Below are 13,313 nucleotides of genomic sequence, written 5' to 3'. Positions count from 1 at the left end.
ACCATTTTGTTTCTCTCCGTAGCCCACGCACTTTCAATATTTAAATTACAAATGTTTCCATTGTGTTATTGATGGCGGATTGATTGATTTCCAAGTTTTTAGTATATGTTTTTTAAAGACGATCGATAAGAAGAGAATCGTCCAACCCATCGGGTATCTCACTACACCCCCCTATGCCATGTCTCGAAATACGCAGACAGACGGATTAAAAGTACGTTTACATTGTAATACTTCTGACAGCCAACATTCTAACTCTGCCCACAACTTCTGGACTTCATAGCATTCCCAGAAAGCATGGATTATTGAGTCATTATTAGTTTTACTCTTAAGACATGGCTCTGCCGTTGTGCTGTAGAATTTGTGAATTAAAATTTATAAAAATGTGTCTATACATTAGTTTATACTGGATTAAGCGTACATTTCCGTTAACTGTCATTTCGTTAGTTATGCTCCAACATTCCCTCCATCTTGGGCCAACATCAGTTCTTTTTAAGTCTTGGTTCCAATAGTTTATATTTTTTCTAAGAGATTGTCAGTTGGATATGCTCTCTGCACGGTTTTGTATATCTTCCCTATCATATGAACATCCTTTTCTGACTCAAATGAGGTTATCCTCTTGACTGCATTAGAGTCAAGGTCATTTAACCAGAGCTAGTGACCACTGTGGAACACCTAGGTTTTCATACCAGCAGATGGCGCTAAGCTACAGTGTTTTGAGGAGTAACAATCAGGCGAATGCCTGCATTATAAAGCATTTCAGCCTATAGGAGACTCAAAGGCAGACAGAGGCAGGACAGCTCACTGCAGCCCAGTCCAGCCACATTAAAGCCTGTGGAGAGAGCTTAAGAGGGAGGGATAGAGAGGGGACATCTACAGTGTTGGAGACTGGTTCCCAACTCCAGTCCTCAAATACCTCCAATAGCACACAAAAAACACCTGATTCAACTCTCTGGTCATTAAGAGGAGGTGGCACCTTGGCAAGACCATCTGGGAGAAGACGATAATTAATGTGTCTGAGTTCTACTGGAATCTCACTTTATTACCTCCTTCTCTCCCTGCCCCTCATCTCTCTCCCCTCCCCTCACCTCTCCCGCCCTCATATCTGTCTCCCCTATCTCTTTCTCTCCATCTCAAACTAGTCCCCCCCCCCCTCTCTCTATCTCTCTGCAAGCAAATATTGTGATATTTCATCAAATTTAGAGAGTTGAGTGTCATCATTCAGAGTGTTGAGTCTACCTTTTAGGTGACTGACTGTAAGTGAAAGCAAGAAGGAAATAGATCATAAAAAAGCTCATCTGACAAACTGTAAGTAAACTATTTGACCTTCCCCCATTATCTACTTTTCACTTTCTCTATTTCCCTTCACTTGTGGGAGTTGGGAGGTCTGCTTCTCAGTGTATCCACATGCTCCGTGGCCTCCCCCTCTCTCCATCCCTCCCTCCATCTGTCACAAGGGGACTTGAAGTACATGGTGGAGCAGCCCGCTGGCTTGGTCTGGCTACCAGAGTCAGCCTTTTACACACACTCTCATTTGACATACCCAGGCACGCACACTCACGAGCATGGACACTTATTTTCCATACTGTATGTCTCAAAGCTGATCCAATCATGTTGGCCCACTCACACTAAGATGCACTTCTCTTCTGCCTCTCTGTCACACAGGGACAAACTACTGGCAGGTCCCTGAGACCAACGGGGCCATCGTCCAGGGTGGCTATGGCCACAGCAGTGTGTATGATAGCTCAAGCAGGTGTGTGTACGTCCACGGGGGCTACAAGGCCCTGCCTGCCAACAAGTATGGCCTGGTGGACGAGCTGTATCGCTATGAGGTGCAGACACGGACCTGGTGAGTGGTATTAGGTTGGCAGAAAGTGTCTGTCTGTCTGTCTGCCTGCCTGCCTGCCTGCCTGCCTGCCTGCCTGCCTGCCTGCCTGCCTGCCTGCCTGCCTGCATGTCTGTCTGTCTGTCTGTCTGTCTGTCTGTCTGTCTGTCTGCCTGCCTGCCTGCCTGTCTGCCAGGCTGTCTGTCTGTCTGCCTGCCTGCTTGCCTGCCTGCCTGCCTGTCTGTCTGTCTGTCTGTCTGTCTGTCTGTCTGTCTGTCTGTCTGTCTGTCTGTCTGCCTGCCTGCCTGTGTCTGTCTGTCTGCCTGTCTGTCTATCTGTCTGTCTCTCTGTCTGTCTCTCTGTCTCTCTGTCTCTGTCTCTCTGTCTGTGTTTGTGCTTGTATCATCAGATGCATATGCACTTGAGAGTTCACAAGCTGTGTCAATTTACCAGTCCTGAGAAAACTGTGTGTAAAATAAGCCTATTTTCCCCAGTGCCCCAGTAGCAAAATGCATTTATTTGCTAAATGTACAGACATTTGGCGTCTTACATGAGGTAGATGTTTAACACAGAGATGCTTGTCTTGCCTGTGTTCAGACACTGTGTCTAGACACTCAGTGCTGGACAGCTGAAATGCAGATTTGACACAGCACACTAATATTTACAATTTTGTCATTTAGCAGACACTCTTATCCAGAGCGACTTACAGTTAGTGAGTGCATACATTTTTCATACTGGCCCCCCATGGGAATCGAACCCACAACCCTGGCGTTGCAAGCGCCATGCTCTACCAACTGAGCTACAGGAGGCTCCTAATAGTCAGCATTGTGTTGTGAGGAGGTACACATATGTCCACGTACTTAGACACTCAGCGCCAAACACATGACCATACAGCGCATACTGGAAAGATACAGAAGGATTAGCTAGAGAGATTCACAGTGAAGCAGAGATTGTATAAATAGGGTGATATGAAAGGAGGAGATTGACCTCCACTGAACCTTGACAGATGGGTGGGCGACAGAGGAACGTACACCCTTTCAATCTCCCCCCTCTCTCTCACTGTTTCTCTGTCTATCCAGACTGTGACATATCCCTTGGGTTTGACAGTGGCCAGTGTCTGTCTGCATGGCCGGTGTCTGTCTGTCTGGCTGTTGTTCCTCAACAGGAGTTCTGTCTGTCTTTCATGTCTGATGTCAGTTGTATATTCACTGGTAACTTATTGAGGTAGTTGATGTGCCCTCTTGCCAAAGCTTGCTGACACATAGCTCACAGTTTATTGCAATCCGTCCATTTATTTACAGTCGGTAGGTTGAGTGTACACTGAGGCTACTTAGGCAGATGTCTTTGTGTGTTGGAATGGGATCGTCAAACCCTCTCAGAACTATGAAGTCTGTAAAACCCTAGATACTCTATCTGTATCTATGGATAGTACAGTTGGCGCTTAAGCAGACGGTGGGGACTGTGCACTTTGACCATAGCAGAGGAGAGGATGGGAGGTGGCAGATTGGGCTCTGAAATATTCCTGTAGAGTTTTGTGTGTGTGTGTGTCCATGGTGCCACATGATTGATGATGTCTGTCTGGATATTTGACCTGGCCTATGGAGAGTGACCTTCAGACCAACTGTTCCCTTACATAAGCCACGTGACCCAGACTGGAGTACACACTGCTGTAATCAACACCCAGGGATGGGCACACACGCACGCACACACACATGCATGCACGCACACACACTCTCATAAATGACACATTAACACATTAACATGGTGACTGTGTATGTGTGTGTGTGTGTTGACAGGATGATCCTGAGAGAGAGTGGTCTGGCGCGGTACCTCCACACTGCAGTGCTGAGCAATGGTGCTCTGCTGGTGTTTGGAGGAAACACCCACAACGACACGTCACTCAGTAATGGAGCCAAGTGCTTCTCGGCTGACTTCCTGGCCTACGACATAGGTAAGGACCAATCATATGCATACAGACAAATCATAGGGAACAACCATCCCCCTCCTCACCTGTTGTTGGTATGATGCAATGTTTTGAAAATACTATATTTGACACCTTTGTGCTGAAAATATAAGTTACCAGTTTCAACCTCCAGGCATATGATACAGGTATAAATGTTACATACTCAATACATATACTAACATAGTTAAGTATAACCAACCCACACCCCCTACCATACAATACCACACATACCCTCCATCCAGACATCATACATGTGATGTTCATTATCACAAGCATGCGACCACCCACCCACTCCCATCAGGGTTGACCCCTGACCCCTAAAGCCACAGTTGTCATTTGTCATTTTCCAGTGTTAGCCGCCTCCCAGGCCTGGACCCACACAGATCACACAGACACACAGTGAGTGTAACCAAAGAAGAACTGGCAGGTGACATTCTGCAGCCTTAGGGAAAGTGTGTTCACTGACCTTTGACCTCAACAAACAACAGCATTAGCCCTAGCCTGTTATGAAAGTCAAGTGGAAGTGTAAAGCTAAGATACCTTTCCATAGTGGTGAATGCACAGCCCTAATTACCTGAGATAGAAGATCACATTCTGTTGTAACAGTGACAGTAGACATCCTTTAAAAAGTGGAACTAGCCCTCAACCAAAAGCTAGTCATAACCACTCAAGATTAGGGCTGTGGCGGTAATTACAATTTGTTAGCCAGTTATTGTCATGCAAATGACTGCCGGACTCACGGTAATTGGCCGTTAATTAACATAAACATGTTTAGCATCTCCAGGCCTCCACGCATACAAGTCGCTGATGCGCGCCTTTAGAACATCTACATTTTTTAAAAGTATAATAAATCAATTTAATAAATAACACAATAAACCATTATTTATTTTAGACCGGTCTAAAGAAACATTATAATATGAAGAAAATCTATTTAAGAAGAACCGAATATGAGTTGGCCTACTGTATGTTATCTGGCTATGCGCCATGCCATAGGCTGTAGGCTAGTTCATTTAGCAGACAAGATGTCCTTATGAGTCCTGTGCCATTATTTTATATTATATTATTTAATTGTAAGAATAATATAATTGAACTTAGCTGAATAACATAGAAAGGATATTTTTCCCATTTCTGAGCGAGTGCGGATATGAAGTGGCTATGTTGAACGTAAAAGTGATCGTTTGAAACAGGTCATATACACTTGAGTTAGAGTACTTTGGCAACTTTAGTTGTGAATGATACAAAGCTTAGAATGTCTTAGAAATCAAAACATTAATGGACTGCATGATGCGACTATAGGTTATTGACTATTTGAAAAGGTTGCAAAAAGACCTCCCGAGTGGTGCAGCAGTCTGAGGCACTGCATCGCAGTGTTGCGGCATCACTACAGCCTGGGGTTCGATCCCAGGCTGTGTCATAACCGGCTGTGACCGGGAGTCCTATAGGGCGGTGTACAATTGGCCCAGCGTCGTCCAGGTTAGGACGATGCTGGGCCAGCGACTCCTTGTGGTGGGCCGGGCGCCTGCAGGCTGACTTCGGTCGTCAGTTTGAACGGTGTTTCTTCCGACACATTGGTGCGGCTGGCTTCTGGGTTAAGCGGGCTTGTGTTAAGAAGCGGGGCTTGGCGGGTCATGTTTCGGAGGACGCATGACTCGACCTTTGCCTCTCCCGAGCCCGTTGGGGAGTTGCAGCAATGAGACAAGATCATAATCACGAAATTGGGGAGAAAAAAGGGGTAAAACAAGAGTGTGCAAAGCTGTCATCAAGGCAAAGGGTGGCTACTTAGAAGAATATAAAATATATTTTGATTTTTTTAACGCTTTTTTGGTTACTGCATGATTCCATATGTGTTATTTCATAGTTTTGATGTCTTCACTATTATTCTACAATGTAAAAAAATAAAAAAATAAAGAAAAACCCTTGAATGAGTAGGTGTGTCCAAACTTTTGAGTGGTAGTGTATATGCATATGGATGTTCTACATGCAACATCCTAAATGCTTTTAATTAATCATCACCTTAGAAAGCGCTGTCCATTTCGTTGTGTTTGGCTTTGAAACAACATCCACAATGACCTTGTTTTCCACTCAGTTTCAACCTGTTGTTGAACTTCTTTCTTCAAAATTGATCATCACAGTGAGGTCAAAACATTTTGCCTAACGGTGAGTTTTTAAAGCATGATACTGTTTTGATGTTAATTGTTTGATGTGGCGGCAGGTAGCTTAGTGGTTAAGAGTGTTGTGCCAGTAACCGAAAGGTCACTGGTTTTAATCCCCGAGCCGACTAGGTGAAAAATCTGTCGATGTGCCCTTGAGCAAGGCACTTAACCCTAATTGCTCCTGTAAATCGCTCTGGATAAGAGCGTCTGCTAAATGACAAAAAAACAAAACATCTGAGTTTCGATTTCATTTACATTGATGTCAGAGTGGTTACAGGGACAAAAGAGCACTGAGTACCAGGCCATTAGCGACCTGATGTTCTTTAGCGAGTTGGGTACTACCAACGCATGTCCAGAGTGCATAAAAGGAGATTACCGTGACTCAACGGTCACATGGAATTTCACTGCGGTCATGACTCATGACTGCTGGTGTGACGGTAATACGGTCACTGCAACAGTCCTGCTCATGATCGACTCTTCATTACCCCCTGGTCAGGTAAAGTTATTTTGCCCTCCTCTTTGGAGTTAGTAAGCTATCCTCTGCAAGATATAAAAGGGTGGTTTAGTACTAAAGGTTTAGAGGTGTGCGTGTGCATGTGTGTGCATGTGTGTGCCACCCTGTGTGTGTGTTTAGACTACCTGGGTTTTTACATGAGATCTCGTGATGTGAGTTACAGCTCACCTTTCAGTGCTGACAGTAATACAGTGGGGATCATTAACGCCCCATAAAGAGCTGCAGAATGGGAGCCGGCCAGATGGCGTCTGCTCTTTTATGAATATTTGTTTTGAATAAAGTGGCTCTGCAGGGGCATTACAGGACATGCTGAGCACAGGGAGGGAGGCAAGCGAGGAAGAGAAGGATGCAGGGAGAAAGGGATGGAGGGAGATGGAGAGGAGTAAGCTAAAGGAGGTGAGGACTGAGGGAGATAAAACAGGAGTAAGGCTTTTTAGATGGAAATCGAGAAAGTGGTTTTACAAAGCCCCAGTAGTTGTTGCATCCATCAGATTCTCAGTCAAATTTGATGTCAAATCATATCAGATGCAACAAGAGTCCTACCCTATCAAAACACAGTAAATGTTTGTTTACATGTTCCCATATCACAACTCAGCAGAGGTATAGGGTCTCCCCTTACTAAACAAATCAAATAATTTATTCATCAATACTCCGTCCTCAAATCTCTACAGCCAGCCCTTCCCTGACTCTGTTCACCAGCCACCCTTCACAAATTTTACTGCACTGAGAGAGGAGGGGAGGGTTGATGGATAATTAAAAGAGAGAGAGAGTGAGACAAAATAAATAGCAAGATTGGGACAAGAGAGAGAAAGAGGAGACAACATTAAGTCAATGAGTCATTAAAGTACTAGATGTGGTAATACATTCAAATAAAGAAAATACATTAAAGAATAACGTTTATGTGCTAATTAGAAGTTGTAGCCAATCCAGATAAGGACAAGATGTTTGAAGAACGTTGAAGAACTTGACTATAGCTTCCAAGCCTTCTCCTGCAGTCATGGAGGGTCACTGCTCCACTCTCATTCTTATTCATTTAAATAGCCAGTCCAATCACCCTGAGTAGGCCACTCCAAGGGATAAAAAGTCCAATGTCACTTTTATAATCCGAAAGCGACTGATTGTTTTATGTTCAAGGTGGTAGGCTAGACTGATGCTTGGCTTGGGGAGTGTGGTCTAGACTCTTCACTCAAGCCCAGGCAAGACCAATCTCTGTGATTGAAGCGCCGTTATACAGACCAGTGTTTGGCCAGACATGGCCTCTTGGCGACCTGTCATTCATTATAGTCCCTGAGGACTGGGTTGTCACTGGACATTGTTGACTAATTTCATTATAAAGCCAAATTAACAATCTCCATTATCATCCTCTTATAGAGAGAAAAGGTTTATGGAAGGCATTTTCCCTGTATTGTTTTTACAATAATGGAACAATTTGACATTTTGGTTATAAATCATGCCTGAACCTAGACCAAAACTTAGCTATAGTGAATGATGCTTCTTACTCAAGTAATGCTGAAAGACATTGTAGCCTACTACAGTACATATGAGATGTGTCAACAGCACTTCAAGTGCTAACAGGTTTCTCTAGTTGAATGTGTTAAAAGTCTCATTTATTAGTTAATGGACTGATATGACTTCCTCTCGTCTCCGCTCCTCTCTCTTTGAGCTAATTAATTAGTTCCACCTGTGGAAGAGGCCTCACTCTACCGCACCCTCTCTCCATCGGCCCCGCCACGCACGCTGAGAGACGGTTTTAAGCGCTAATTTGTTTTTGTTTTTCTCCGCTAACCTTGGAGGGGGAGCGCGTTATTAGCTTTTTGTGTTTTTCTTCTACGAGAGATTTAATACAGGTCGACACAGATGGCAGATGCCCCCCCCCCTCATTACCCCATCTTCATACTTCTAATTAGATTTGGGGGAAATGAAATCTAATTAAAAATGTTTTGTCCCCACACCCCCTGAAAGGCAACTGGCAGCGCCGTCTTCAACAAGAGTGACCTGTTTATATTGGAGCTCTAGACAGTGTCTCTCAAAGCGGCCCCCGAACACAAAAACACATTTCATTAAGTTTGCCATTTGAATGAGTATGATTTCCCCATCACTCTCGACTGGTGCAGATTTGGTCTGCTGATTCTCCTGTCATCTCCCTCTGTCTACCTGTACATTATTCATGGTTCCTCTGCCAATTTCCTGGGAGGAAATGAAATAGGGGGACCGTTGTGATAAGTATCAGGAATTGTCATTATAGAGAGTCATCTCTATCTCCAGTACACCTCAGTTGGTTGGAAGACCCATTGGGCTGTCTGTCAGTGCATGTCTGGGGTATGGATTCACTCTAGCTCCAGGCGTCAGGATAGGTAGTAGGCCTCAGATAGTGCAAACGTCAGGATTCCAATTTAACTACTGGTGGTCTGTCACAAATACTTATTTTGGTCTGTCCCCTTAGCCACCGCATCACCTATGCACATCTCTATCTTATGCGACTATCAAAAAGTACTGTAGGTCTGAGTCTGACCAGCTGAGAGAGAGCATTAGAATGATTGACATAAAAACCTGATCACACCATGACCCTGTCAGAGAGCCCCTTGGTCTTTAGGAAGGGATTAAAGCGCCTTCTGATCTGGACTGGTGTTGTTGACTTGTCTTTTCCTTTAAACGCGGTCCCAATTAGCCAAGCACTTGCGTGGTCGTTTGCAACCTGGCTGCACATTTAACTCCCAAGCACAGTTTATATTGGACAACTCATCTGGGTAAATGGGACATTTACATATTAATGCAATAGTGGACTTGTGGGTTGTAAAGCGTCAGAAAGCTGTAAAATGAAATGCTAAAATACACGATCGTGATTGCTCTTAGAACCATTACTCTGTACCACAGACTAGAATCCCCAACAGACAAGATCAATGGATGAATAAACTGGTTTATGAAGTCATATTCAGAGGCGGCTACATAATAAACAATTCAAATACATTATGTTAAGAGGTTGGCGTTTATACTCTCCGAGGATCCCACTAACAGTGAGGAAACTGAACGTTGTACTCTCTCAATGTAACATGATTTGGCGCGTGATATTGACAAAGTGAAGAAATCGACTTTGCCTACTATCATTTTCTCTCTGTTATTATTTGTTTGCTCTGAGCAGATTGGTAGATAATCACTGACAGACAAATTGTCTAGCTACATTGTGGGCTGTGTTGTCAGAGCTGCTCCAGGTAGACTTGTTGTAGCCTACCCATGGATCAGTGCGGTTCCTGACCATGGTCCTAGGAGATTGGTAATCAAACTACCATTAAGGGCCTGTGTGCCCGCCACCACCACCACTACCCTAGAATTGTCTAATAGCAGCTGCAGTGGATTCAACTTTAATGATGGTTATTCATGCAATCGTAAAAGGCATATTTTCTAGCTGCAGTTAGTTGTTTATGATGGCCCTGTTTCTAGGGTATGACCCCTAGTGCTCTGCTATGCTGACACACAGTGTTAATCACTGCTGGGCTTGACACACCCAGCCCTACAGCCAAGGGGACCATGATATTCATACAGGCCAATCTCCACAGCCTCTGTCCACAGGATTCTCATATAATGTGTTAATAATGTAGAGTTGACACTTCCATTGTAGATTGTATGTGTGTGCAACAGTGCAGATGGGGTGTGTGTGTGTGTGTGTGTGTGCGTGTGTGTGCATGTGTGTGTACGTGCGCCCGTGTGTGTGTGTGTGTGTGTGTACCCAGTCTCAGGTCTCACAGATATTCTGTCTCAGTGGCCCTGGAACCTCTTCTGTGTTTCAGTATGTACAGTAGGGTGGTATGGTACAGGCCTACTGAAATGAAATCCAGGCAAAAAGGAACACTGGTTTTCCCCTGTTGCTAAGTAATGGACCTGGGTTAATTGCCAAATTAAAAAGTGTGAAGCAGAGAGAGACGGGCAAATTGGGTGGGCTGTAGAGAACAAATGCCAAGGAGCTCAGATTACCTGGCTACATAATATAAAGATAAAGACCTTCAATTCAAAACTCAATCTGGGGTCCAGAGGGTTGCCTGTCACGGTTGCTTGGGTGATAGTATGAGTATGATATGGAGGGAGAGTTGCAGTACCCTACACAAGATGATACAAGTTACAACGTTTCTACTGAAGCAAAAACTGATCACTATGTGCATGTTTGTTCTTTTCAGCTTGTGATGAATGGAAAGTCCTGCCCAGGCCAGATCTCCACCGTGTTGTCAACCGCTTTGGCCACACCTCCGTCATCAGCAATGGGTCAGTCACTCACATTCAGTATATTGCCCCTCCGTTACTTGGTATTCTCGCAGTTTCCTGACATCAGTTTCCGCAGTGTTCCTGGTAATGATGTGTACTCTGAGTATTTCCTGCGTTGTGTTCTCGGTAACACTTTATTTGGATAGTCCATCTGTAGATGCTCTACAGACTATCAGTAACATTTCAACTATCTACTAACCCTGACCTTAACCCATATCCTAACCCTATACGTAACCCTTACCCCAGCCCTAACTCTAACCTTAACCTTAACCCTTACCCTAAACCTTATTTTTAGCCTAACGCTAACCCTAACCATGACCTTAGCAAGCAGTTGCTTATCAACAGATTGTTTGTTGATGGTATGACCATTTGCAGAGCATCTACAGATGGATTATCCAAATAAAGTGTGATCGTGTTCTCTCCCCAGGTCCATGTATGTGTTTGGAGGCTTCTCTGGTGTGCTGCTGAATGACGTGCTGGTCTACACTCCTCCCAGCTGCCAGGCCTTCAGTGAGGAGCAGCGCTGTGCCAACGCTGGCCCTGGTATCCGCTGTGTCTGGCTTAGGGACCACTGTGTCCCCTGGGACACCGGCCATGCCAACGGCAGCGTGCCCGCTCCCTTCTGCCCCACACGCACCAGTATGTGTTGCATGATATTGCTCTGTATTCACCATAGGATACGTGTGTTGACATGTTTTTATTTGTATATTTGTCATGGGGGAGGGATGATTTCGACTTCCCTCTCTGGTAGTTAACTGACTAATGGATACAGTTGGGAAAAAAAGTATTTAGTCAGCCACCAATTGTGCAAGTTCTCCCACTTAAAAAGATGAGAGAGGCCTGTAATTTTCATCATAGGTACACGTCAACTATGACAGACAAAATGAGAAAAAATTACATTATAGGATTTTAATGAATTTATTTGCAAATTATGGTGGAAAATAAGTATTTGGTCAATAACAAAAGTTTCTCAATACTTTGTTATATACCCTTTGTTGGCAATGACACAGGTCAAACGTTTTCTGTAAGTCTTCACAAGGTTTTCACACACTGTTGCTGGTATTTTGGCCCATTCCTCCATGCAGATCTCCTCTAGAGCAGTGATGTTTTGGGGCTGTCGCTGGGCAACACGGACTTTCAACTCCCTCCAAAGATTTTCTATGGGGTTGAGATCTGGAGACTGGCTAGGCCACTCCAGGACCTTGAAATGCTTCTTACGAAGCCACTCCTTCGTTGCCCGGGCAGTGTGTTTGGGATCATTGTCATGCTGAAAGACCCAGCCACGTTTCATCTTCAATGCCCTTGCTGATGGAAGGAGGTTTTCACTCAAAATCTCACGATACATGGCCCCATTCATTCTTTCCTTTACACGGATCAGTCGTCCTGGTCCCTTTGCAGAAAAACAGCCCCAAAGCATGATGTTTCCACCCCCCATGCTTCACAGTAGGTATGGTGTTCTTTGGATGCAACTCAGCATTCTTTGTCCTCCAAACATGACGAGTTGAGTTTTTACCAAAAAGTTCTATTTTGGTTTCATCTGACCATATGACATTCTCCCCAATCCTCTTCTGGATCATCCAAATGCACTCTAGCAAACTTCAGACGGGCCTGGACATGTACTGGCTTAAGCAGGGGGACACGTCTGGCACTGCAGGATTTGAGTCCCTGGCGGCGTAGTGTGTTACTGATGGTAGGCTTTGTTACTTTGGTCCCAGCTCTCTGTAGGTCATTCACTAGGTCCCCCCGTGTGGTTCTGGGATTTTTGCTCACCGTTCTTGTGATCATTTTGACCCCATGGGGTGAGATCTTGCGTGGAGCCCCAGATCGAGGGAGATTATCAGTGGTCTTGTATGTCTTCCATTTCCTAATAATTGCTCCCACAGTTGATTTCTTCAAACCAAGCTGCTTACCTATTGCAGATTCAGTCTTCCCAGGCTGGTGCAGGTCTACAATTTTGTTTCTGGTGTCCTTTGACAGCTCTTTGGTCTTGGCCATAGTGGAGTTTGGAGTGTGACTGTTTGAGGTTGTGGACAGGTGTCTTTTATACTGATAACAAGTTCAAACAGGTGCCATTAATACAGGTAACGAGTGGAGGACAGAGGAGGTTCTTAAAGAAGAAGTTACAGGTCTATGAGAGCCAGAAATCTTGCTTGTTTTTAGGTGACCAAATACTTATTTTCCACCATAATTTGCAAATAAATTCATTTAAAATCCTACAATGTGATTTTCTGGATTTTTTTTTCTCAATTTGTCTGTCATAGTTGACGTGTACCTATGATGCAAATTACAGGCCTCTCTCATCTTTTTAAGTGGGAGAACTTGCACAATTGGTGGCTGACTAAATACTTTTTTTCCCCACTGTACATGTTCTAGTTGAGCTGTCCATCATGGAGCCAATCTTTATTTCACATCAAACTCTCCTGTTCCTACCTGCCTCTTATGCTGTGCTGTATGAATCATCATGCTTTTTGAGAGTAATAATAATTCTGATTTCTCATAAGGCCTATGTACATAGTGGTGGGAACAAAAGGTCAGGACCAACACAATAATCTCATTCGGAGGCAAATACAATTATGCAAATACAAATACACTCACACGGTTGCAGAA

The 13,313-nt window shown here is 44.3% G+C and overlaps 1 protein-coding gene across 1 annotated transcript in view; it reads left to right on the top strand.

Moving 5' to 3' along the window:
* LOC121571651 (attractin-like protein 1) overlaps positions 1-13,313 on the top strand; it is a 351,689-nt gene that overhangs the window by 86,886 nt on the left and 251,490 nt on the right. The window contains exons 9-12 of the mRNA XM_041883244.1: positions 1,663-1,846; positions 3,619-3,773; positions 10,622-10,706; positions 11,134-11,345. Of these exons, the coding sequence (XP_041739178.1) occupies positions 1,663-1,846; positions 3,619-3,773; positions 10,622-10,706; positions 11,134-11,345 (636 nt within the window). The remainder of the gene's footprint in view (positions 1-1,662; positions 1,847-3,618; positions 3,774-10,621; positions 10,707-11,133; positions 11,346-13,313) is intronic.

Source organism: Coregonus clupeaformis, chromosome 1, assembly GCF_020615455.1.
Source record: "Coregonus clupeaformis isolate EN_2021a chromosome 1, ASM2061545v1, whole genome shotgun sequence".
NCBI classification, from domain to species: Eukaryota; Metazoa; Chordata; class Actinopteri; order Salmoniformes; family Salmonidae; genus Coregonus; species Coregonus clupeaformis.
This window is presented reverse-complemented; position numbering and strand designations above follow the sequence as displayed.